The sequence below is a fragment of the Brienomyrus brachyistius genome, chromosome 8 (genome assembly GCF_023856365.1).
Source record: "Brienomyrus brachyistius isolate T26 chromosome 8, BBRACH_0.4, whole genome shotgun sequence".
In the NCBI taxonomy this organism is placed as follows: domain Eukaryota; kingdom Metazoa; phylum Chordata; class Actinopteri; order Osteoglossiformes; family Mormyridae; genus Brienomyrus; species Brienomyrus brachyistius.
Genome location: NC_064540.1, coordinates 7,057,842 through 7,080,077, shown reverse-complemented (window position 1 = coordinate 7,080,077; position 22,236 = coordinate 7,057,842). Strand labels below are relative to the sequence as shown.

General features: G+C 40.8%; 2 protein-coding genes across 3 annotated transcripts in view; one reads left to right on the top strand and one right to left on the bottom strand.

Moving 5' to 3' along the window:
* The window catches only part of LOC125747153 (centromere protein P), a 70,585-nt gene that overhangs the window by 549 nt on the left and 47,800 nt on the right, over positions 1-22,236 (top strand). Inside the window, exons 2-6 of the mRNA XM_049021999.1 lie at positions 839-960; positions 1,325-1,488; positions 1,671-1,759; positions 2,459-2,544; positions 9,173-9,269. Of these exons, the coding sequence (XP_048877956.1) occupies positions 845-960; positions 1,325-1,488; positions 1,671-1,759; positions 2,459-2,544; positions 9,173-9,269 (552 nt within the window). The 5' untranslated portion in view covers positions 839-844. The remainder of the gene's footprint in view (positions 1-838; positions 961-1,324; positions 1,489-1,670; positions 1,760-2,458; positions 2,545-9,172; positions 9,270-22,236) is intronic.
* ogna (osteoglycin, paralog a) lies at positions 11,426-16,226 on the bottom strand. 2 transcript variants are annotated; one of them, XM_049022002.1, is made up of 6 exons: positions 15,736-16,226; positions 14,263-14,335; positions 13,378-13,542; positions 12,906-13,108; positions 12,633-12,725; positions 11,426-12,291 (listed from the first exon to the last, which is right to left on the bottom strand). In XM_049022002.1, exons 1-6 carry the CDS (start codon positions 15,856-15,858, stop codon positions 12,121-12,123), a joined length of 828 nt encoding a protein of 275 aa, XP_048877959.1. In that variant the 5' UTR covers positions 15,859-16,226; the 3' UTR covers positions 11,426-12,120. The 2 variants fall into 2 exon arrangements, with proteins under 2 accessions (XP_048877959.1, XP_048877958.1); XM_049022001.1 differs by having other exon boundaries at positions 14,263-14,338; positions 15,736-16,220.

Sequence of the window (22,236 nt, the reverse complement as noted above, 5' to 3'; positions counted from 1 at the left end):
TAATGTTTATGTAGTTGATAGTTAAATCGGACGTACACATACCGCCTGCCTCCTTTGTCGGGTCCTTTTTGGGACAGGGTGCAGTTCCCTATCGACCGTATACTGGATAAATGCTTATAGAAGACGAGTGGCGATAGACTGACTGACAGACTGACTGACTTACTTCATTTTTCCAAAATATTGAATAGCCTTGTGAATGGTCATAGCAGTGAAACCACTATTACACAAATCTATTTTATTTCCATTTCAGAGTTTCAGTCACTCAAATATAACCCTTCCATTAAGATGTGTTGCGTATACACACAGAAGGCAACTTCCGTTCATTACCACTCACAGGGGTTGTGTCTAACAGCTCCTTGTCCTAGATAGTACTCCTTCATTTCAGATTTCATATTAAGTGTGGTTAAGCACATGGTTCTACAAATCAACTGAGAGAGAGCCCTCAGATGTTCTCAGACTGCTGAGAACTAACAGTGCTCCAGGTCTGGAACTGGGGTGGTTTAATTAAGCTGCACTTCACCATACAGGAGCCATCACAGCTGGGCAGCTGTTGCAGATATTTCGTGCATTTAGTTAAGAGTGCTACCCATTATCCATTATGCAGTAAAGTTTGATAGTTGGGATACAACAGCAAAGCGAGTCCATTCTCTTCTATTCTAATTCCATTACTGGTGCTATAGAACTGACCAACTGTGCTCTCTTAGGATTTCAGAGACTTGGCTGGTAGTGAAAATTAGTCTGTTTCTTGTAAAAACGTCAAGCCACATTTTTCGTGCCTGTGTATCCTCAAAGAAATGCATTGAATATCTAATGTATTTTCATTTAATCCCAAATATAGAAAGCTATGGAGGAAACTTATGAAGCAGAAATTAAACTTCTACAAGAAGAAATTGCAGAATTGCAAGAACAACTGGAAAACAATGAAAGAGAGGTCTTTGATAAGGACAGGCCTAAACTTTTGTAAGTTAACCGTTCTTTGTAATTTGCACAATTTATTATTTATTACTTGCTCCGTACTAAGCCGATGCTATTTTGTGTTTTGCAGAGAATTTTTATGTATGAACAGAGGTGGAGATTTTAGGTCCAGAGAGTACAAATCCAGACCAGGATTTTGTTTCAACCAACCAATTGAGTATAAAGAGTGACAGTCACAGAGCACTCAACTGGTTGGTTGAAACAAAATCTCGGTCTGGATTTGTGCTCTCTGGGCCTGAAATCTCTACCTCTGTGTAAAAAAATAGGGTTTTCATGTGTGCCTAACAAACCAAGTGATTTATCATGGTGTCAGTGACCCTTGAGGAGAACGTGGATGTGCTTATTTCAGGACATCTCTAAGTGCAAAGTCAACAACAGGATATGGGGAAGGTGATATGGATGCAGCTTCAAATCTTGTGATGGAATTGGAGAAGCTGGAGAAAGATCTTGCCCGGCAGACCAAAATGAACGGAATTGTTCTGACAGAGTGTAGAGTGAAGACCCTGGAAAAAAGTGAGTTAATCCTAAATTACGATTTTCTCATTCTGGGTCTTTTGCTATGAAACTGCAGAGATTGTAGCCGAACACTGGTTCATCATGCAGTAACCACCTTACTTTGACATTGTAAAATTATTCAGTATCTTGGTTGCCTATAAATAAAGTTTAGCAAATAATTCCATGATTTCTGTTTCCAGGTAAAAGCAAAATTATCCAGCGACACAGGCTTACTGGTTACTGCTGTCAACTGGCTTTCCAGGTAGAATTTGAGTTGACAGATGTTCAGGTAACTATTATTATTTTTTATTTCCTGTTTGGTATTGTGTAAAAGTTTGCATTCTCTTAATTTGTTTTTTATTTCTTTTGCTAAATTTGAATTTTAATTTATTGTGGTATGCTTTTTGATACGTGCACTTTTTTGTAACCTTTTGACTGAAACTATTGTTTGAACCATGAGTTGCCATGTCAGTTTCCTAACACTAGGGGGTAGTATGAAGCCATGTACTTTTTTCATGGAAAATCTTTCTCTAATTTGTGCTTTTCCGGTTAGATGTGTGAAATTTAAAAAACCAAGAAAACTGGACTGTTTTGGCATGATATATGTCCATTACCTAATGCTGTGGTTCAGCAGAACGTACGTTTTTTTGTTTTATGCTGCTACAAAACTTTCCCAGAAAATGTTTCTGTCTTAGCTGCCATATAACTTTTTTGTCACTTGATAGAATTAATTGCATTAATATATATATTCATGTGTTTGTATGGGACAAATGCATAACTGATAAAAGCTTTGATCTTATAAAATAGATTTTTTTTAGCAAATAGTAAGGTTATATGTCCAGTGTAAGGGCTGCTTTGCTTGTAGCCTCAGTGGAATTTCCACACACTACATTAATGTTGTGTTGAATGTAAACTTTTTGTTTTGCCTTAAACATTTACTTAGAATTCTCTGAACACTTCACTGAAAGCAAATGTCCTTTATTTGCAGGAGAACAATGGCCCTAGAACTGTCACCAGCCTTAATATAGTCATAGATGGCTCTGAGTTTGGTGAAATCAGCACTTTTGTGTCACAGTAAGTACTGCAGTGCAGAATCCTCTTTTTGTCTAGTTTGAAATGATGGAATGCGATTGCTTCTCCAAAACAAGTGCCTTCTAGACAATCATTGTGTGCTTGAACGCCTCCCATAAACCAAGTATGTAATATTGATTTTTCCAGCATTGAGCTGCTTCCTAAGATCCTGAGCTGTTATAGCTTTTGGCAATAGGCGTAAATCAAATGCTAATAGGGTGAAGCGAATCCAGGTCTGACAGCTGCGGGAGTGGCCAGTCTGCGGAAGGTTCCAGTGGAGAGACGCATGGACAGCATCAGCAGCTGCTGATGTGGAGCCCGCGAGCTCACATCTGGCCTGTCAGGCGCTCCGGGAGCTTTATCCCGAGAATTCCTCTCCTGGAATGAAAAGAAACCAAAGTTCCTCCACCGTCCGGTCCTGCTAAAGGACCATATAATAAGAGGCATTGTTTTCTACTGGTGGGGGAGGTGGAGCTTCTTCTGCCCTGGTTTTCAGATACTTCTCACGGCCTCATGAGCGCCCCCCCCCTTACTTAAAAAAAGACTCCAGGTCTTAATTTGCAAGGTGATATATTTTATAAATATGTTCAAATACTCATGGTCCCGATGTAGAGGCCGGTGCCAGGAGGGCTGTAAAACCGAGCTTTACCGCAGAACGGAGTCTCCTTTTTGATGATACGTCAACGTATCTGCATCCCCAGGCATCTTCTGTAATGCTATGGTGATATGTTTTCAAGACTTGCTCTTGCTTTGTTCCTTTCCTGTGGAAAATTATCTGATCACATAAAGGCACATAACAGACCATTGACGTGTCTCCTGAGCATAGGACCGGGCATTGACCATGGCGACTCAATGTACTTCTAACTTCAGACTATGGACACAACAGAGCGGTCAAAAGCCAGGTGGATCTCTCGAATGTGATGCCCAGCCTTTTTAATTTGCTCGACAAAGCCGACACATGGAAATTGAAAAGGATGTTATATTTTGAGAGTTATTTTATGCAGTGGTGTACCATCTTTTGTTTGGCAGTGCGACTTGCCCGTCATGGAGAAGATGTCGATCTTCGTATGACATGGGCTTCTTATTTGTGGTCCTGCTTTGGAGAAATACATGGGTTTAACAAGTAGCTGTGTTCTTTCTGCTAGCAACACGCGTGCACCTGTTTGGCCTTTGACAGCACAATGAGGCCATGGCCCTTAGCTTGCCTCCATCAAGCAAGACTTCTGCAGATCTCCTAGCTAGACCAGAGAACTACAGGTCAAATCAAGGTGTGGTGTAGCAGTCAGGGCATAGTGGTCGCTACGTAAACAATAAAAATATATAAAAATTGAGTTGTAATGAGTTTACAGAAGATTCATTGGGGTTTCTTGGTACTGCTTGTATGACCTGCACTGAAGGAGACTTCAGCCTTCGACCAATGGCAGGCAGAGGTTTCTTGCATTTCCTGTCTTAATTCTGTCTGGTAGCTAATTCCAGCATTGAAAGTCAAGAGAAGAGATACAGTGATGAGAATGAATAGCAGAGATGCATGACATATCATTGGCATATCAGTATTGGCTGATGTTTGTTAAAAATTGAATGGTGTCAGTCCAGTATGTCAATCTTATTCGATTTTGCCGGCCGATATTTAGACTTTAGCTCTGGTGCTGCTGACTGACTATCAGCTAAAATCACAATTATTGAAATAATGGAGATGATTACGTTGGATGATCAGCTGTTTTCTGCAATGGAGAACAAGGCATTTCATCAGCTGATTCGCTGCTTGGAATCTCTCTACGGTACAGTTACTTTGCTGACGTATTTGCTACCACCTTCTCAAGATCTTAAGAAGTAATGTCACCAACATCAGTTTCACTACAGATTTGCGGAGCTTCAAGGTTAGCTAGTTATCATTATTGGTTATCAGTAGACAGCAATATATTGGTTATCGGTATGGGCGTATGAGTAGGCGACCCCACATAGCGACTGATGGAGGAGGACGATAGAGCCTTTGAAATCCGATGAACTCGTCCATATAAATGTAGTGCACAGCTGTTCCTCTTTCTGATGAGATGTAGTTGACACGCATCCCATTTTAGTCCATTCTTTCAGCTTACTACTTACATGACTCATAGTACAGCACTAAAACTGCTATTTTGCTGAAATGTTTGAAAATGTTTTTTTATTGCACAAAAAATGTAAATGATGGTGCGTTAATGCGGGTTGAGTTTACATGCCAGGGTGGAGTTTGCTGAGATGACCGGAGTGCTGCCGCCTTAAACGGATACGGGATGGAGGTGGGGGAGGGGAGGGAAGGGATGTAGCCTTGGCAAGGAGGGTTAAACCATGTTGTTCCCATGTGGGGATTCACGGTGTGAGAGCAGCTGCTCCGTGCAGGAGTTCCGACAGGAGTGCAGTATGTAGACTACACTGACAGTTTGTAAGTCACTGGGCTGTTTTCCTGTTCGGGGGCCTACATCCTTGTCTAAATTATAACCAGACCAGTTCTTCCATGCTTCTAGGTTGTTTTTCTGTGTTAATCTGACAACCTGATATATCATTTTGCTTCATACTCCCTAATGGGTAACAACTGAGCTGCAGTCTGACGTGCGTTCGGTTGTGCACATTTTAAGGTTTTTTTCTTGTGAACCTCTTTGTGAGCTACTCTCTGGATGCTACTAAACACTTTAGTATTAATCCGTTTATGAACGTTTGCAGGCTTCCATTTAGTGTTTTGTGCTTGGGCTGGGCAGTATATCAGGTTTTTATAGCATATCGATATATTTTTAAATGATATAGGATGAGACCATAATGTTTGTATCAGTGTACTTTTATTGCGTGTCAAAATTAGGGCTGTCGAAGTTAACATGTTATTGTTATGTTTGCAGTTAAACAGTGATATCATCTCTTTGATCGTGTTAACACATGTAGTATTTTGATACTTAAATGGGGTAACAGTGTAATCCAAGGTTTTTAATAGAGACCTATAGTAGTCCTTGGCTGTAAACAACACAAGAGTTTCAGTTGTGCTGTGGCATAGAATCCCAGAATTTACAGCTGAAATGTAAACATTCGCTTTGCCCCTGACAGGGAAGGTGATGCAGGGGAAAGGCCAGGGAATATTAGTTCATTTCCTTTAAAATGAACGGCAGACAGCTCAGTGTATACAAATTTTGCAATTTGCAATGTTTCTTATTTTCTATCATTAACTGCACTTTCAGTAGTTGTCAGGCTTCTGTTTTTAGGGTCATTTGCCAAATAGGTTTTAAATTTAGTTTTTGTTCCTAAAATTTCACCTTCTGTTTTGAGAGCAGTGTAAAACGGGGGGGGGGGGGGGGGGGGGGGGGCTAGTAGAGTAAAACACTTTTATATCATGGCTGCTTTATTTGACAGACGCAACAGTGATATTTATGTGTCTTTGTTTTTGTCTTTATTTTGAGATTTTTGTTTGGAATAAATACATTTCTGTACTTCATAGTCGTCTGTTTCCGAACAGCGAAGGAATCCTTGCATTTGCATTTTATTTTGACCACATTTTTTAACACAAGTGTTTGTGACATCTCACATGTGGCTTCGGTGCACAACATATCAGTTAACATCTCAATATTGGCCGATGATTGTTTAAGAAAAATAAAAAGATTTTGAATCATAATTTGGTCAGTATTACCGGCTGATAATTAGATTTTGGTTGATATTCAGTGTTAGCAATACCTGAGCCGAAGACGTAACTATTAAAATAATGGAGATGATTGCGTTGTGGAAGATGAGGAATTTTGTTGGGTCATTTGTGGCTCGGTGTGATGTGGCCTGGTTAGCCATTCGTGTTTTTGTACGCGTGGGCAGAACCACGCGGCTCTGCTTCACCTTTAACAGCCCCGTGTCTGGTGCGTGTTTGGGCCGGTGTGCAGAACCACGCAGCTCTCCTTCACCTTTAACAGCCCAGTGTCTGGTGCGTGTTGGGGCCGGTGTGCAGAACCACGCGGCCCTGCTTCACCTTTAACAGCCCCATGTCTGGTGCGTGTTTGGGCTGGTGTGTAGAACCACGTGGCCCTGCTTCACCTTTAACAGCCCCGTGTCTGGTGAGTGTTTGGGCCAGTGTGCAGAACCACGCAGCTCTCCTTCACCTTTAACAGCCCGGTGTCTGGAGCATGTTTGGGCTGGTGTGTAGAACCACGCGGCTCTGCTTCACCTTTAACAGCCCCGTGTCTGGTGCGTGTTTGGGCCGGTGTGCAGAACCACGCAGCTCTGCTTCACCTTTAACAGCCCCGTGTCTGGTGCATGTTTGGGCCGGTGTGTAGAACCACGCGGCTCTGCTTCACCTTTAACAGCCCCGTGTCTGGTGCGTGTTTGGGCCGGTGTGCAGAACCACGCGGCTCTGCTTCACCTTTAACAGCCCCGTGTCTGGTGCGTGTTTGGGCCGGTGGACAGCTCAGTCACTTAGGGATCTGCGTCTATGGCCAGAAGGTTGTGAGTTCAAATCTTGTGGCTGGCAGAGACATTTTGTTATCATTGGACCCTTGAGCAAGGTCCTTAACCCCCGATCAGCTCAGGGGGTGTAGGACACTGGCTGGTCCTGCTCTCTGATCCCAATATGTGTCTGTGTCCAATAAAGCGTATGAGACAACTACTCAGTTTTTCCACAAAGATGAATAAAGTACCTCTGTTCCTTTATGGTCTGTCATGTATTTCCCGTAGGGTCCTTTCACTGGTTCCCTTAAAGGTGTAAGGTCAGTGCTCCTGACTGGACCCCGTAACCTTTTTCTTTCGGGGGGGTTCAGGAAGGCAGCGACCTCGCCTTTAGAGCGTTTGTGGTCCCCTGACACTTTTTATGATTGTGACCCAGATGTCATCCACAAAACCAGATCTAAACCTTGACTGAGCCTATGTAAGATTTTGGGGTGGAGTGGCACTCTTTGTTTGAGTCCTCTGAACCAGGCATGGACTGAACTTCTTGTGGGAGAATGGTGCCTATTTTGCAGTGGCCTTTTAAGCGGTTTTAACAGTGGCATTTATGTTTTATTGCCCTCTGAAGGTTTTTTTATTGCTGCTGTTAGTTACACCCACCACTGCAAATTGCAAATTGTTAGAATTTGGGTTTCTAATTTGCTAATTTAACATGTAGCTTCATAATACTATAATAAGAAGTTAATTGAGGCTAATTTTTAAATTATTTAATTGAAATATATATTGTGCTTTCATTGTTTATTGTGTTATAAAATTATATAATACAGTGTTATAGTTTATTTTCTAACAAGTATCCCATGTCCCCTACATTGTTTTAAATTTATATTAATTTATATAGCATTTTTCAGGGTTCAGGTGATCCACATGAATGGATCGAATTGGAGAAAAGATACTGATGGTTGTTGATTTCTAACAATCGCTTTAATAATCAATATTGCCAGTACGTATTTTTATTTTCATTTTAATACAAGATTTAAATAAACAATTGCAAATTTTAAATGAAATGCTGAATGTGTTGAATGACACGCTATGACATAAGTTTAATGCACTGCGTTTAATGCATTGTTAATGGCATTTTTTTGGTAGCAGCCTTCTGTGGAGGCTGCGTTTTGCTGCGTAACCGGGTTGCTGGTCTCTGCACACATCTGGATCACATCGCCTGGTCTGGCTTTTTTGTCCTGGCTCATAGAAGGGAAAAATACTGGAGATAATGATTCTGACACAAGTCTGAGCAGTGTATTTTTATACAGCACAAAGACAGCTTTTACAATAGGTAAATTCAAAATAAACCCGATGATATAAAAACTTTTAAAAATTTACTGCCAATGTCTGGCCTTTAAATGGCGGCAGAGTTTTTTTTTTCCGTGGTGTAAAATTCAACAAACAAATATGTCGTTTTTGAAAACAGGAAATGCATAAAAAGTGAAACCCTAGAAACACTTCAATGTTCAGTTTTCAGAAGTAATAATGCATTATAATTCTGAATTATTATATAACATATGTTTATGTGAAATGTGTGTCTTCCATAACAAGCCTCTGTTACCAAAATCTGCCTGTTGGCCTAAATGACTAATACTAAACATCCTTAAGGCAAAGTTTTTGAGTTTGCGACAAAACTTTAGCATCTGCCAGACACTCGTCATTTAATGTCTGTATAACAGAAGGAGAAACCTCTTCTGTTGAAGCCATTTACAGAAAATGCTGATAATCCACTTTGCAGCGAGCACCGGTCAGACCCACATTGGTTTTGAATGCGTTTTCCTGCAGCGGAACTCGCTTGCTAGTCCTTACGGCCTCAGTTGTGAATGCTATGAAATTAGCCGCTGAATATTAGTTTTGTATCGAGCGTTGGCTCACCCTGTTTCTCGCTCACTTGACAGTAGCTTCTGATATTTAAGCTACTGGAATGGACCGGTGTCCTGCACACCTGTGTTATACCTCCTACTACCTGGAGTAGACACAAAGTGGGATAATGGCTCAAAATGTAAAAGATAATGTATACTAACCAGATAACTATTAGCATGAGCGCATCAAACATTGCATGCCTGAGTTTGGCGGTTTGATGGTTCATTGTTTGTAGCTCTTGAGTAAAAATGGAATTGTTGAAAGGAAAATCATGCAAGTCCAAGTGTTTATTTGCTGCCATGGATTTTGAGCTCTGCTGCTGTTGTTCATGTTGCTTTTTCAGAGCAGAGGATAGCAGGAGCCTTGTAGCATTCTTCCGCACCCTCCGGCGATTCTCCCAGTGGTTTGAACACCGGAGCCGGACCTTCAGGCACTTCCAGGTAAGACGCCACCTGGCCGCCACCTTGCCCCATTCTCCAAGCCACCGTATTGGGCCGGACTCGTGTGGTATCATGAAGTGGGAGGTTTGTCTGTGTTTGACTTCTAGCTGAGCCAGTCCAGTGGATCTTTAGCATGCTTCCTCCACCGGAGGGGCAAAACCGCTATCGCGGTTCCCCATTCTGAGACGCGAGAGGATTTTTTTTTTCCATGTGTCCCAAGACTTAATTTGTTCTCTTGCTGGTTCCATGAAAATTAAAAACTGTTGTCCTTAGCTCCGCCTCACACTATGCTTCGCGGACAATGTGGGTTGTGGTTCTGCTCATGTTCATCGAACAGCCTTTTGCATTTGTGTTCTCAGTTTGTCTAAAGGCTCAGAAAAAGATCTTAAGAAAAACCAGGAATAAAAAAAAAAGTTGCTGGTACGGAGCATTGGCATGTGCTTTTATTGACTGCTTTAAAGGGAAAGTCAAGCATCAGTTGAAAATCTCTTGCCTAAAAAATATTTTTGTAGCATCAGTATAAAGCTTCACAAGCAAGTTGGAATATAAAGTTATACAGCCACTATGGTAGTAGCTTGTAGATTTACAGTAGAAAATGGAGTATAAAAGTTGATAACATAACATTGATGATACGTTTTTGTGCCTGCAAATTCTAAAGAAATGTATTTATATAAAAAAAAATGAAAGTTAAAGAAATTAATATTCATTTGACATGTCTGACAATTAAAAAATTGCAGTAAAATATAACTGCTTTCTGTATTTGTAGTGAAAATGTTAAAGGCGATGCAGAAAATAAGCAAATGACTCTGGAGTTTTTAAATGAATGAATTTTATAAATGACTTCAGGGACACAATGGTGGTATAAAGGACAGCAGCTGGGTTTATGGAACCCAGAACTGCAGAGCTAGTGCAGCTGAATAGAATGGGGTCCTGTCCGAGTCGACAGTGCACCCGACTGCCAGCAGCGAATGACGGCCCCCGAACCCAACGTCAGGTCCTGTACCTGACAGGAGAGCTTTATAGCTGTGGCCAGACGTCTGGGCGCAAGTCCACTGCTGAGGTGATGCAAGTCTGCCGTCAGTGCCAGAGGGCCTGTGGTCTCTCTCAAAACCGCCCATCAAATTTCCAGCTCCGAACGCAGTTGGAATCCACCGGCGAATAGTTTAAAGTTTTAACAGCTTGTGGTTTTGAAGCATTAAAGAACCAATATTAAGTGAAGCAGGACTTTTATCTAACAGTTGGGCTGATGTTGCACAAACGCTGTAACCTACCTGTTTGCTGGAAAATGCACAGGACAATATTTTCCTGGAAGTGTTACTGAAGTGACACTTAGCTAAGATATTTTTATAGTAAGGTTAAATTTTTCAGAACTGGACATTTGAAAACCCTTTGAACATATCACTTTCTTAAAAAAACATTTCTGTTATATGCAGTTGAATGCTAGATAATAGGCATGAGGTTGCAGGCCTTTATGTGGCAAGGGGGTGATGGACAGCTGGAAACTTCGTGGCTCAAATTCAGTGTTCATTCTTTGCAAAACATACTTTAATGTAAGACATTTTCTCATGTGATATTCATGATCATTTCATAGTTTTTCCTTTAATAGATGTATTTTACATTTTATTGCTATTGTTGACTTGGGTAGATAAAATTTATTCATATTTGGAAAAAGCTTAAATAAGAGTTTTTTATTTAAGAGGGAAAAATGTTGAATAGCTTGTTCATAATTGGTTTTATAATTTACTTTCTGTCACTGAAATGTTATGATGGAAACATAAAATAGTTTTTGGTTAAAAGGGGAATATAATCCTTTAGAGAAAAAAGAAGTATGTAGAATCAAAAGGCAAATTCAAAATGGACACAATTCCATTATTTACTTGGAATATATGCATAATTAGGCTGCCAACTTGGCCAGCTTAAAGGAATAATGTTAAACCCAATTTTCCATATTTGCTTGTGTGTAAATTTTTGGACTGGATCAGCTGTGCTCGTTGTTAATAGAAATCCCTTCATATTGAAAATGATCAGCAGAATTCTCACATCAACTCATAGGTTCCAAGTCGGAACTTTCTCACAGTCCAGAGTGAGAACTGGTTACAAAACTGACCTAAGACTGCTGAGACTGACTCAAAGGATACAGACCTCCCTGAAACATGTTTGTTAATGTAAAAAAGTTCATTTTATTAAAATAATTAAACAAAATTAGCTATATCACAAACGTTATACCGTACCGCCTACTTGTTCACATAGGTAGTCATTTCTAAATTTATTACTTGCAAGTTTAGAGAAATAATCAAGTGGGGGGAAAACACGTGTCATAGCTTCTCGATGAATCTCTTTGAGTAATTCACATTACAAAATAAGTGTCTTACACATACCTAGTAAGTACATTTTGCTCTTGGAATTAATAAAAGTTGAAATTAAGGTCATTCACAGAAACCCCAGGAAAAACGAAAAGCTTTTACCTCTTGGTATGAGAGGACAGGAACAGTAATCAACAAAAGATGGGTGTATTTACAATAGAAGGTGGATCCTGGAATGTTATTCAGAATGTAAGTTTTTCTAGTCTGTTTCGTAAGTCAAGGAAGTCTGAACGACAATAGCAAAATCCAACAAGTTGATAATTACATGACTTGCACAATGTCTTGATGCCAAATGTAGAACAGAATAGTAACACTGCATAAATTAAAGGCTAACTTTCAGAAAAAAAACCCTAAAAAGCTACTGGGTAAATTGCACGTATCTGTTTGTAGTTATGCAGTTAGTTTGGAAGACATACTTGACTTCACTTGACTTTGCTAAACTGGGTTTCTCCAAATTCACTTTTAATTAAGCTATGTACAGACGTGTTTCAGTAGTATCGTCCAACGGGCAGCGACTTCAGGCAAATGAAGCTGTTTGGGTATTGGGCTAAGCCAACTGGGTTACCATCAAGTCTGATTTCGTTCATTTTTTCCCGGATGTAATGGGTTGTGTTGCCCTTGCAGAACGTTTCATCGCTGATGGTCGTGATGTTGTTGTTCTGCATGCAAAGACACAACGGAGGTTGAGTAGAATTGTGTTGTGTAGCCAGAATAATTTTAAGATGTGTTGATCCTCTCCTCTCTTTGGGTGCAGCAGTGTGTATGTGATTAGCATGAAAATAAGTCTTCAGGCTATTGGATAGTGAGAGAACCTGCCATCTGGAATGAGGGTAAATGACCAAAGCATAATCTGTTGACGATTTGTGGACCTGTAGAATGCCATGCATGTACAATACTGATTCATTGCATTGCATTGAGATGCATTGCTTTTGGAGTTTGGGATGCTCTTTACTAGTAAGATTGCCGTAAAACTTTGGGGCCCCAGCCATGGATAACTTACTTGTAGATGCAGAGTGCGTAAGCTCTCTGGGAGCTGTGGGACGGCCTCCAGCTCATTGTTAGCCAAATAGAGGTATTCCAGCTTGTTGAGTTTCTGCAGAAGGAAAGCAGGCAAACTGATTTACTCTAGTCTTCATCACCCATCATTGCCCTCCCTGGAATCTGAATTTTATTAATTCTGACAAAATAATGCCATATCCAGTTTTATGAATTATCGTAAAATATTTATGGGTATTCTTTATGTTTATACAATGTGTATTTATGTCATATTTACCTTGAATATATTGGCCTTCACGCCCTTTGTTCTAAGCCGGTTGTAATTCGCATTGAAGGAGCTCAGTTTCGCTGGCAGCATGGGAAGTTTGACTAGCCTGTTCTCAGCGAGTGTGAGTTCCTCAAGTTGGTTGAGTTTGCTGAAGGCTCCATCCTCGATCTCCGTTATCACGTTTCCCGTCAGGTCGATTCTTTTCAAAGTTACTAGGAATCAACCGATGCATATACAGTTTTTAGAAAATTCTTCAGCCAATTAATAGTGAATGCTCTGACCTCTATTAGAGGTACCTGTGTCTCTTGTTTATACAGAAGAAAATGCTCTACGTTAGCACGTTTATTCTTATCAATGAGCACATCAAATTTGAATTACAGCAACAAACTTCTCCAGTGTATCTTTCATTTCGGCAGATAATGTTGAATATTGAAATGCCTGAATATTAAGAAACTGATGGCATTATTACAAGACTGCTTACAAATATCCGCAAAGTCCTTGGCCGTGATCTTTTTGATCTTGTTGTAGCGAGCATATAGGTATGAGGTCTCCTTGGGCAGGGCGGGAACAGAGGTCATGTCTGGGACCACCTCCTCGCAGTAGACTGAGCCGGTCAGGCACACACACAGCAGACATGTGGGCAGATCTGCAATAGGTCAAATATGGTCTTTGTGATTGTGTTGAACTAATAGAAAAGACAAAACAGCCAGGTTTTGCTTGTGAAGCTTTATACTGATGCTATGAAAATATTTTTTTACGAAGGCAAGAAATTGCTGTTCGTGGGGGACCGGATGTGCAATGGCATTCTTTTGGAAAATAAAACAATTCAGCAGTTGTTTGGACACCATTAACATCTGTTTCTAAACATGCAAGTATTGCTGTGGTACTGCGCACATTCTTTATAGTTGGCCTATAAAAGTCAGCCCACCTGTGAATTGCTGAAGTGTTTTCCAGAGCTGTTATGAATAATCTAGAATGTTTTTGGAACGTGTTCCGGTTGATCACAGTGCCAAATAATCATAGCTGTTAAACGCTACTGTAGCAAGTCAGAAGAATGGTGGGCTGCGCTGAAATGTTTGCCATGAGTCAGGGAAGAAAGAGGCCCTTGGGAGATTCAAACTCACAAAAAATACACGCACACACACACAATGCTCATGGCTATACAGCCAAGCACCTGGTGAGTATTCAAGAAAGCAGCACGTACTTGGGCTCATGGGGAGAAATATACACACTGGCATGTATGCGAGCAGTGTCTGGTGGGTTCCCTTTGGCCGCCTTGTAACCGACATGTGACCGCTAGCGCACACTGCACAGAGCTAATAAATCAAGCCTGTCTGGTGGCGAGCCGGGAGTCAGGCCAACTTACCACTGCTTTCCCCTACAGCTGGGTTTCCAAAGGGGTCGTCCGGCAAGTCAGCAGGTGGGAAATCGGCGGCCTCCTTCTGTTAATCAGTTTCAGGATTAGTCAGAAGTCCAGGCCTGACGACCCGCATGCATTTGGAGAAACCGTAAACAGATTCCGGGTTTGACCTCCCACCAATTCCTGATGTGCTGCCTGAAATGAAAACCTCATTATTTGGTCATTATTATTATTCTAATTTATCTGTAAAAATAATAATTGAGAGCATAGCTAAGCCTGAGACGTGATCACGAGACAAATAAGTTACTTTGTAAACACTTCATATGTTACTTGCCATAGCCCCAGTGCTGTGTGGTGAACTTACACTGTTTGTATTAGTGTTATTATTGTGGCCCCAATCCAACAAAAAGCACTCATCTGGCATAGCTCAGACAGAAGACAACTCTCTGTTGTCTTAAGTGTATCATTTTGAAAGAGGAAGAAACTCCTGCGAGGGTCTTTAGTTGATTGTAGGGTTGTTCGAAATACCAGATGGTACACCGGCAGCCCGTGCCCTTGGGAAAGGCACATTTGGGTGGCCTTTTTGGGCGCCTAGTCATAGTCCAGCGAGCAAGCAATAACAGGTGTCAGCATTTCCCAGGCACACCAGCTGGCTGACTGATCCCAGATCAGAGGCCCAGATTTAAGAAGGGAACTGCTGTTTGCAAAGATGGAGACGGTCCAGAAAGACACGACAGCATGCTCAGTGTACCACAGCAGCAGCTGTGAGGGCTCATGCGTGATTGTCTCTGGGCTTGGCCATGACTGGTGTCCAGCGAACATTTTCTCCGCCCTCTCACATTTCGGTTTGGATGGATCACCAAGCATTATGAGGACTTTCACTCCTCAAAAGAATGGAAATTGTCACCTAGTTTTCAAGCCCTGTAGTATACACACCTATATAAATATTTTTAGTCATGTGTGTACAGCTATGATGTTCCATCCATTAAATTAATATCCATGTAGTTAAATTATAAACTCAGTGAAGACCTATGTAAGGTTATAGAAATAATTTGTACGTTTATGAATCTATTTGTATATTACAAACGAGAAAAAAATACATGTATCTTTGTAATAATATGATATGCTAATATCTCAAGAAATGAAAGATTTTTCATGTAATGTCACTGCATGTTATATTCTGCAGTAATTAGATGTAATCTTGAACATTACGACCCGTGTCAACCAATATTATCAAGTACAAAACGTAGCTGTATTGCCATGCAAGCATATGTTGTTGCCAGGATGCCCGACAATTATAACAATAATAAAAAATTATGAATGACATAGATGTATGATACCAATGAAAGAAGTACATTGCCCTGCAAGCACCCATTAGATGTACTCATATTGTTGGTGGGATGACCGGCAAATAAATACATAAATCATGAATAACACAGACGCTTGAGATTGAGGAATTTCAAAAAAGTATTTGTCTACCTCGGTTGCGCGTGCATCATCATGGAATAGTGTATCCTCCTTAAAGCTGAAAGGCTGTTCCAAAGAGGAAAGAACCCAGGGCAGGAATATGAAGGAGAAGAGTAAGGTTCTTTGCGTGATCATCGTGGTGGGGAGGCTCCAGGGCACGTTGGCCGCCGTTCGAAGTCGAGCGGAGTGCGGCAGTGGCAGCGCAGGCGGTGCAGGCAGCCCGGGGACCTTTCCTTGGTGCCTGCAAGTTAGAATGTGATCTGTCAAATCAGTATTTAAAGCCTTCACGAGTAGCTGCCAGGAGATTCTTATGCGGGAGTTTAAGGAACCAACTTTAACCCTGTACTGGCCGTCGGGGGGAGTTGGAGGGAGTGAGATGGGAGGGAATAAAACCAGTCCCCTAGGCAGTGACTTCTTGGTATTTTATGCCGAGTGGAGGGCGGGGACAGAGGGAACTGGAGGAGGAAAGGGCTGTTTCTGATCGCTAATCATCGTTAGTGGGAAGGCATCTTCAGTACAAGTATGAGTTCCTGAACTTAGACAGTACGATTTATTTAGGGCTGGGGGAGACTCTTTTTGTCTCAGATAATCTGATCCACCTCCTCTTCTAAAAAAAAAAAAAAAAGGTAATCTTGTAAATGGAAATTTTAATTTATAAAAAAAAACATTGCAAAATAAGTTGGGAACGTTTAAAAGAATGTGCTTAAGTAAAGGCACACGGCACATCTTTTTCTCATTTAGGGTCGCCTGAGGCTAGCTGAAGCCCACGCTAATGCTGCCAGTGTGTTATGCAAAGTCTTTATTGCGCTGGACATATATTTCCTTGTTTCTCCCTATATTTCTTTCGTTGAAATGTTTATTAGTCTATTGTGACTGTTAATTATAGGCCAGACGCAGTGCGGCTTCGATTACCTGTGCGTTAAATTAATTAATGGCGAGTAAAAATTTCCAGACTCTTGTTTATTGCTGCTGTTGACATACCCTGTATGCCCTTACAGTATCTGTGTCTGTTTCCACAGGATGTAGCTGAATGCATTTTAAATGACGGTCATACCCATTCAGGGGTTTATAACGACCTGTTACTTTTTAAATAATCAAGCGGGGGCTTTGTGCACTCATTTTTTACGAGTCCATATTTGTCTTTGAGATGATGCTGTTTATCTTTCAGGGGTTTACTTGAGGTAAAACTTAATCCACCTGGTCTTTACATCCTTCCTGGTAAAGATGAGTCAGGCCTGAGGGGCCTGCAGTGGGAGACGTATCTGTACGTTACCAGTTACTGCCATTTAGATCACTATCTGGCTCTGGCGGAATAAGAGGCATCTTGACTTGCACAAAGCCGAGAGCATGTCTCAGTTTGTAAGCAGTTCAATTGCATATGCATGACTGGAAACTCCAGGGAGAGCAACTGAATGTTTATTTTCTGGGACGCTTGTGCCTCGGCTCCTAGCTGCGCAGTGACACAGAATGATCAACCTCAGATTCACCTTTTAATCAGAAGAAGTGCTCAGCTTAAGGCCTCCCTTACTGCGCGGCTGCAAACTCTCCCCCCTTTCTTGCACCTCAGAAAATGGAAAGCAGGGGCCCCTGAAGTAAACATCCCAGGAATGAGGCTAAGTGGTCTGCATCTGGAAAAGCAGTACTACAGGTGTGCCTGCAATTATACTCACCAGGGGAAAAAAAAGAAAGAAAACTGCCGTTCAAGGAAATCTGCTACCAATGTTTTCTGCCCTTTTGTGCTGTCTGTAGAAATTTCCTGTTTGGGAGACAGATCAGTCCATGACTGGGTTTTAGAATCCGCCATCGCTATCAAAAATTTCCAGTTCTTTCTGGGCACCTGCCTGTTTTCTGTGTGTCTTAAACAAAATGTATCATTCTCATCATAGATCATTCTAACTTCAAAACCCCAAATGGCTTCAGAAAAGTAATAACAGGATGCATTGTGTGTGCAAACCCTCTTAGACCATTCTCTCCAAATTGCACGTTACAATGAGTAGTTTTTATGTCAACCCCAAATACGTGTGTGTGTGTGTATGTGTGTATGTGTGTGTGTGTATATATATATATGTATATATGTATATGAAGTCCTGAAAACATCTAAGTTACATCCTATTCTCTTACCTGTTTTAAAGTCTTTATATGTAATAAACAAAAAAAATGTATCTTTATTTTTAGTTCAGATGCATTGAACAAGATGCAGAGGATATCATGCAAAATATTTTTTTGAAGTGTGTCTGACATTGAATAACTTTTTTTGTTGATGTTTATTATTTAAGAATTGTTCTCAAAAGCTGTAAGTGATTCATACAGATCGATTTTCTTGTGCTTTATTAACAATTCATCCATCCATCCATCCATCCATTTTCCAAACCACTAATCTTACTGGGTCGCGGGGGTTCCGGAGCCTATCCCGGAAGCTATGGGCACGAGGCAGGGAACAACCCAGGATGGGGGGCCAGCCCATCACAGCAGTTCGTACATTTAAAATATCCAATATCCATCCACAGACTAGATGATGTTTTGCCAGCCCTGTTAGCCTTCAAGTGAGAAATACCTCTAAGGAAAAGTCTAAGATTAAAAAGTCTTGATAAGCCCTTGTTAAAGAACTCAGGATAGACTTTATTTATTACTGACAGGTTTCACTCTTGAAATAGAGAAAGCCGTAACTAAGGGAAGCCACTTTTTAAAAGACAACTTTTTCCTTCTAAACATGTTGAAAAGTGTTCCGTGTCCTTGGGATTTTTTTTTTGGTTTTTATCCACAACTTTTAGCTTGAAGCTACTTTATTTTGCCCTGAAATTTTTACTCCTAATTTATACCTCCATTTACACCCTTCTGTATAGTTTTTCTTGGGTCTGTTTGCAGAGGGATTCATGCTGATGGTGCGACATAGAGGTGAGGGTATGGAAACTAGACATGGAAAAATCCATGCAGAAGGGTTGGCGCGAAGTCAATAGACGAGGAAACGAGACGGTACTGCAGGACTGCAGTGAGGAACATGGATGGAAATGTAAGGGAGGCGACTTTTGAAGTGATGGCTCATATTGAGCTAAGAGCAGCCTGAAAAACAAGCCACCAAAACAAGCTGAGGATTGAGGATGGCTGTGACCAGTGTTTCTAAACCCGCTGCTCGGGGACCCACAGATGGTTAGTCCCAAGTTTTTGCTCCCTCCCAGCTCCCAACCAAACAGTTCACATTTTTGCTCCCTCACAGCTCCCAACCAAACAGTTCACATTTTTGCTCCCTCACAGCTCCCAACCAAACAGTTCACATTTTTGCTCCCTCACAGCTCCCTATGTGCACCGTCTGCATGTCCCCGAGGACTGGGAAACACTGCTCTAGACAAACTCAAATTGTGGTCCTTTTGGAATCCTGCAGTCCTCCACATATTTCATCGTAGTTGAGTAAAAAGATACCTAAAAGCTTCATCTGAATTGTCAAGCTAGCCACTATTGCTCTTTGAGTTTCTTTCTGTCTTAACTTGAAAGGGGCCTTTTACATTTTAGAATTAAGTATGGGACTTTTTTTTTTTTTAACTTTCCATTTTATAAATTGCCTTGCTCTGCTCTCTATTTCATACCAACGAGTAGATATTTGCTTGTCATCTACCATTTTAATTGAAGAGGACCACTTTCTTTTTTTTTTCTTTTTTGTGAGGTAATCATCCATTGTCATTAGGTCGTGAAGACATCTAGCCTGTTGCTGTATTAAACCTTTGAGTTTGATACTCTGTTGTTTGTGTTTGGGCTATTTTCTAGATGGCGTTCCTGGACGATGTGCTGGCAAATGGCCATGGAATTTCACTCTTGTAGGAATTGTGGGATGGCTTGATTGGTAAAACAGAAGTTTCCCCTCACGTTCAGGGACGTGCGCTGGGAATATTGGAGGTGTTCAAGTGATTTTTTTGGGGAAATTTATTAGGAAGTAGCCATGGTACCATGAGAATTGTCGGCAGATCTGGTCATGGTTTCAGGCTTTCGGGATGGTTTTGGGGGAAAACTGCTGACTAGACTAGAGACACGGAAAGCCGTGAGACTGTTTTCCCATTAATTTTGTCATTCTGTAAATTTGACAGTATTTGCTCTGTATATGACAGATGACATGTCCAGACATGTCCGTTTCCTTCCATTTTCGGGAACAGAGGTTTTCATGTGCATCCCATCACAATGGTCAGATTTAGTGGTTTTCAGTCTTTGAATAAAAACAAGGTTTTTTTTTTTTATAGGTACACATGGATTCAGTGATTGTTAGTATAATCATAGTTCATGTATCAGGATATATTCTGAAAACGATTGTGCTGTGTTATGTTTTTAAATGTTACAAATTAGACCTTAAAATATGTTTTCTGATATAAAATAAAACTACACCATGGTCTTGACCAGGATAAGTGGTTAAGATGGATGGATAAATATTAATCAAGATATGTTTTCTTTAATAATTTAAATATTTTTTTTTGCTTATTTTTATTTCTGACATCAAATATAAAACTTTTCCTATAATATAATTTTCCTGATCGAATTTGCTTCTTAAAATGGACTTTAATACTTTATTAATACTTTATTAAAGTTAGAATGCCAGGCAAAAAAGTCAGTCTAAGCACTTATTACTGATTTTGAATTTAGGTGTTTGCACTCTACTGGCTTGTAGGTTCTGTGCTGCTGAAAGTTTGTTTTTGTCAGCTTTAGAAATTCAGTTTGTTTCTCTACTAAGATATTTAAGTTGTGTCAAACCTAGTTGTCCTGTGGTCCTTCCTGGGATCTGTCATGTTGGTGTTTTCTCTTTGGTCCAGAATATTGACATGAACCAGGTCACTGTGGACCTTCTACAGGAGGTTTTGCAGCTCATCATCTTGTGTCTGAGTAATATAATGCAAGCCTGAAATCTACACTAGGTAAGTTGTACATGGAGTATAAACAAGGCTCATTACATAAGAAGCCAACAAAGCCATTCCTCCTGATGGACGACTCGGCTCTTTATACGCTTGTTCATGGCGGAGGCTAGGAGGAATTCAGTGAGGAGCATTTCCTCTGGCTGTCTGAGAGACTATATCTGTCAGTTCCCTACACATTGAAGGTTACTACATGGATGAGTACCCAGTTTGTAGATTGAGAGAAGCTCAGCAAGAGTATCGACAAGTCATGTGGACTTTATTGTCATACCGTTCCTATGCCAGTATCCAGTGGTATGAAATGGTGTCCCCCAGGCTCTTGGTGCAACATGCGAACAGCAAATGGCAAAGGGGGGGGGGTTTCACAGGACTTAAAGCACAAAACACAGGACAGAGCAAAACTGACGGCTTGGCACGGGGGTTTTACACTAGGGTTTTCATAGGTTCTGCAGACTTTATCCTGAACGCTTGGGAATTGTGTAGGCGTGTAACCGATACACTGTCCTCACATGAGGAATTTACTTAGGTGCCTTCACAGTAAAGTGATTTCTTTTACATGATTGCAGTTTTTGATGGGTTTTTTTTTTGTTATGCCAGTGGATCTTCTGATACAGGCACTAAGCTTGTTGTACACAAATGTTGTTCTGTACCTGACTAGTAGGGTAGAACAACTAAATGTGTCTCTTCTTCCTGCTGGGTTAGTACCTATGTACCGTATCTGTGACCTGGCTTTAATAATAATAATAATAATAATAATAATGATCCTTGCTAGCTTGTGCCAATTGCCGTTGCATTATTTTGAGATCTCTCTAAAGTCAGGGCTTGGATGCGAGTGGCCCTTTTGATGGGCAACAGTCCGCAGAACATAACCATCTAGGAAAAAAAAACTTGCCGCCAAGAAGAGATTTTTGCTGTGATGAAGTTTTTGAGATAGTTTGAGGATCTGTTTCAGCATTTGGTGAAGGGATTAGCTGTAGCTACTTCAGTGTTGTTAACATAACTTTCGCTGCTTGGTGTATGTTTTTATCGGAAGAAGCCTGCTTTTCCTCTGTTTTTGCAGAAAGAATCTGAGTGCCCAAATCCGAGCTATAGTGCCCCTTCTGGACAGAATCTTCATGACAGAAAAATTAGCAAATACGGGAGAACAAGTAAACTCCGCATAAGCTCCTGGTGGTAGATGTGTAGATGTGGAGGTAGACATTGAGTACATTAGACGGATGTTATTCATTCATCAGTCTTCTAACCTCTCATCCTGGTCAGCATAGCCAGGGGAGGGGAGTGGTTGGACCTTTCTTTCTTTCTTTCTTTCTTTCTTTCAAAGAATACAATACAATGCGCGCATGTACACGACAGATCATCATAGGGTATACAGTACAGATGACAGAAAATGTGGATATTATTCCATAGTGCTTCTTGGATTTATTTATTTATTTATTATTTGAAATGTTTGGTGTTTGAGCATAAGTGATGAATAAAGGGCTTTTCTTGTCTGTTTCTGTGTGACATAAACTGCCGAAATATTTGGCGCACCCAGTCCTCTTCATAAAACTTAACAGAAGCAAATACATTTGCACAGATAACAACGACCCTACTGTTGCGATTTCATTGCATTCTGTTGTGTAAT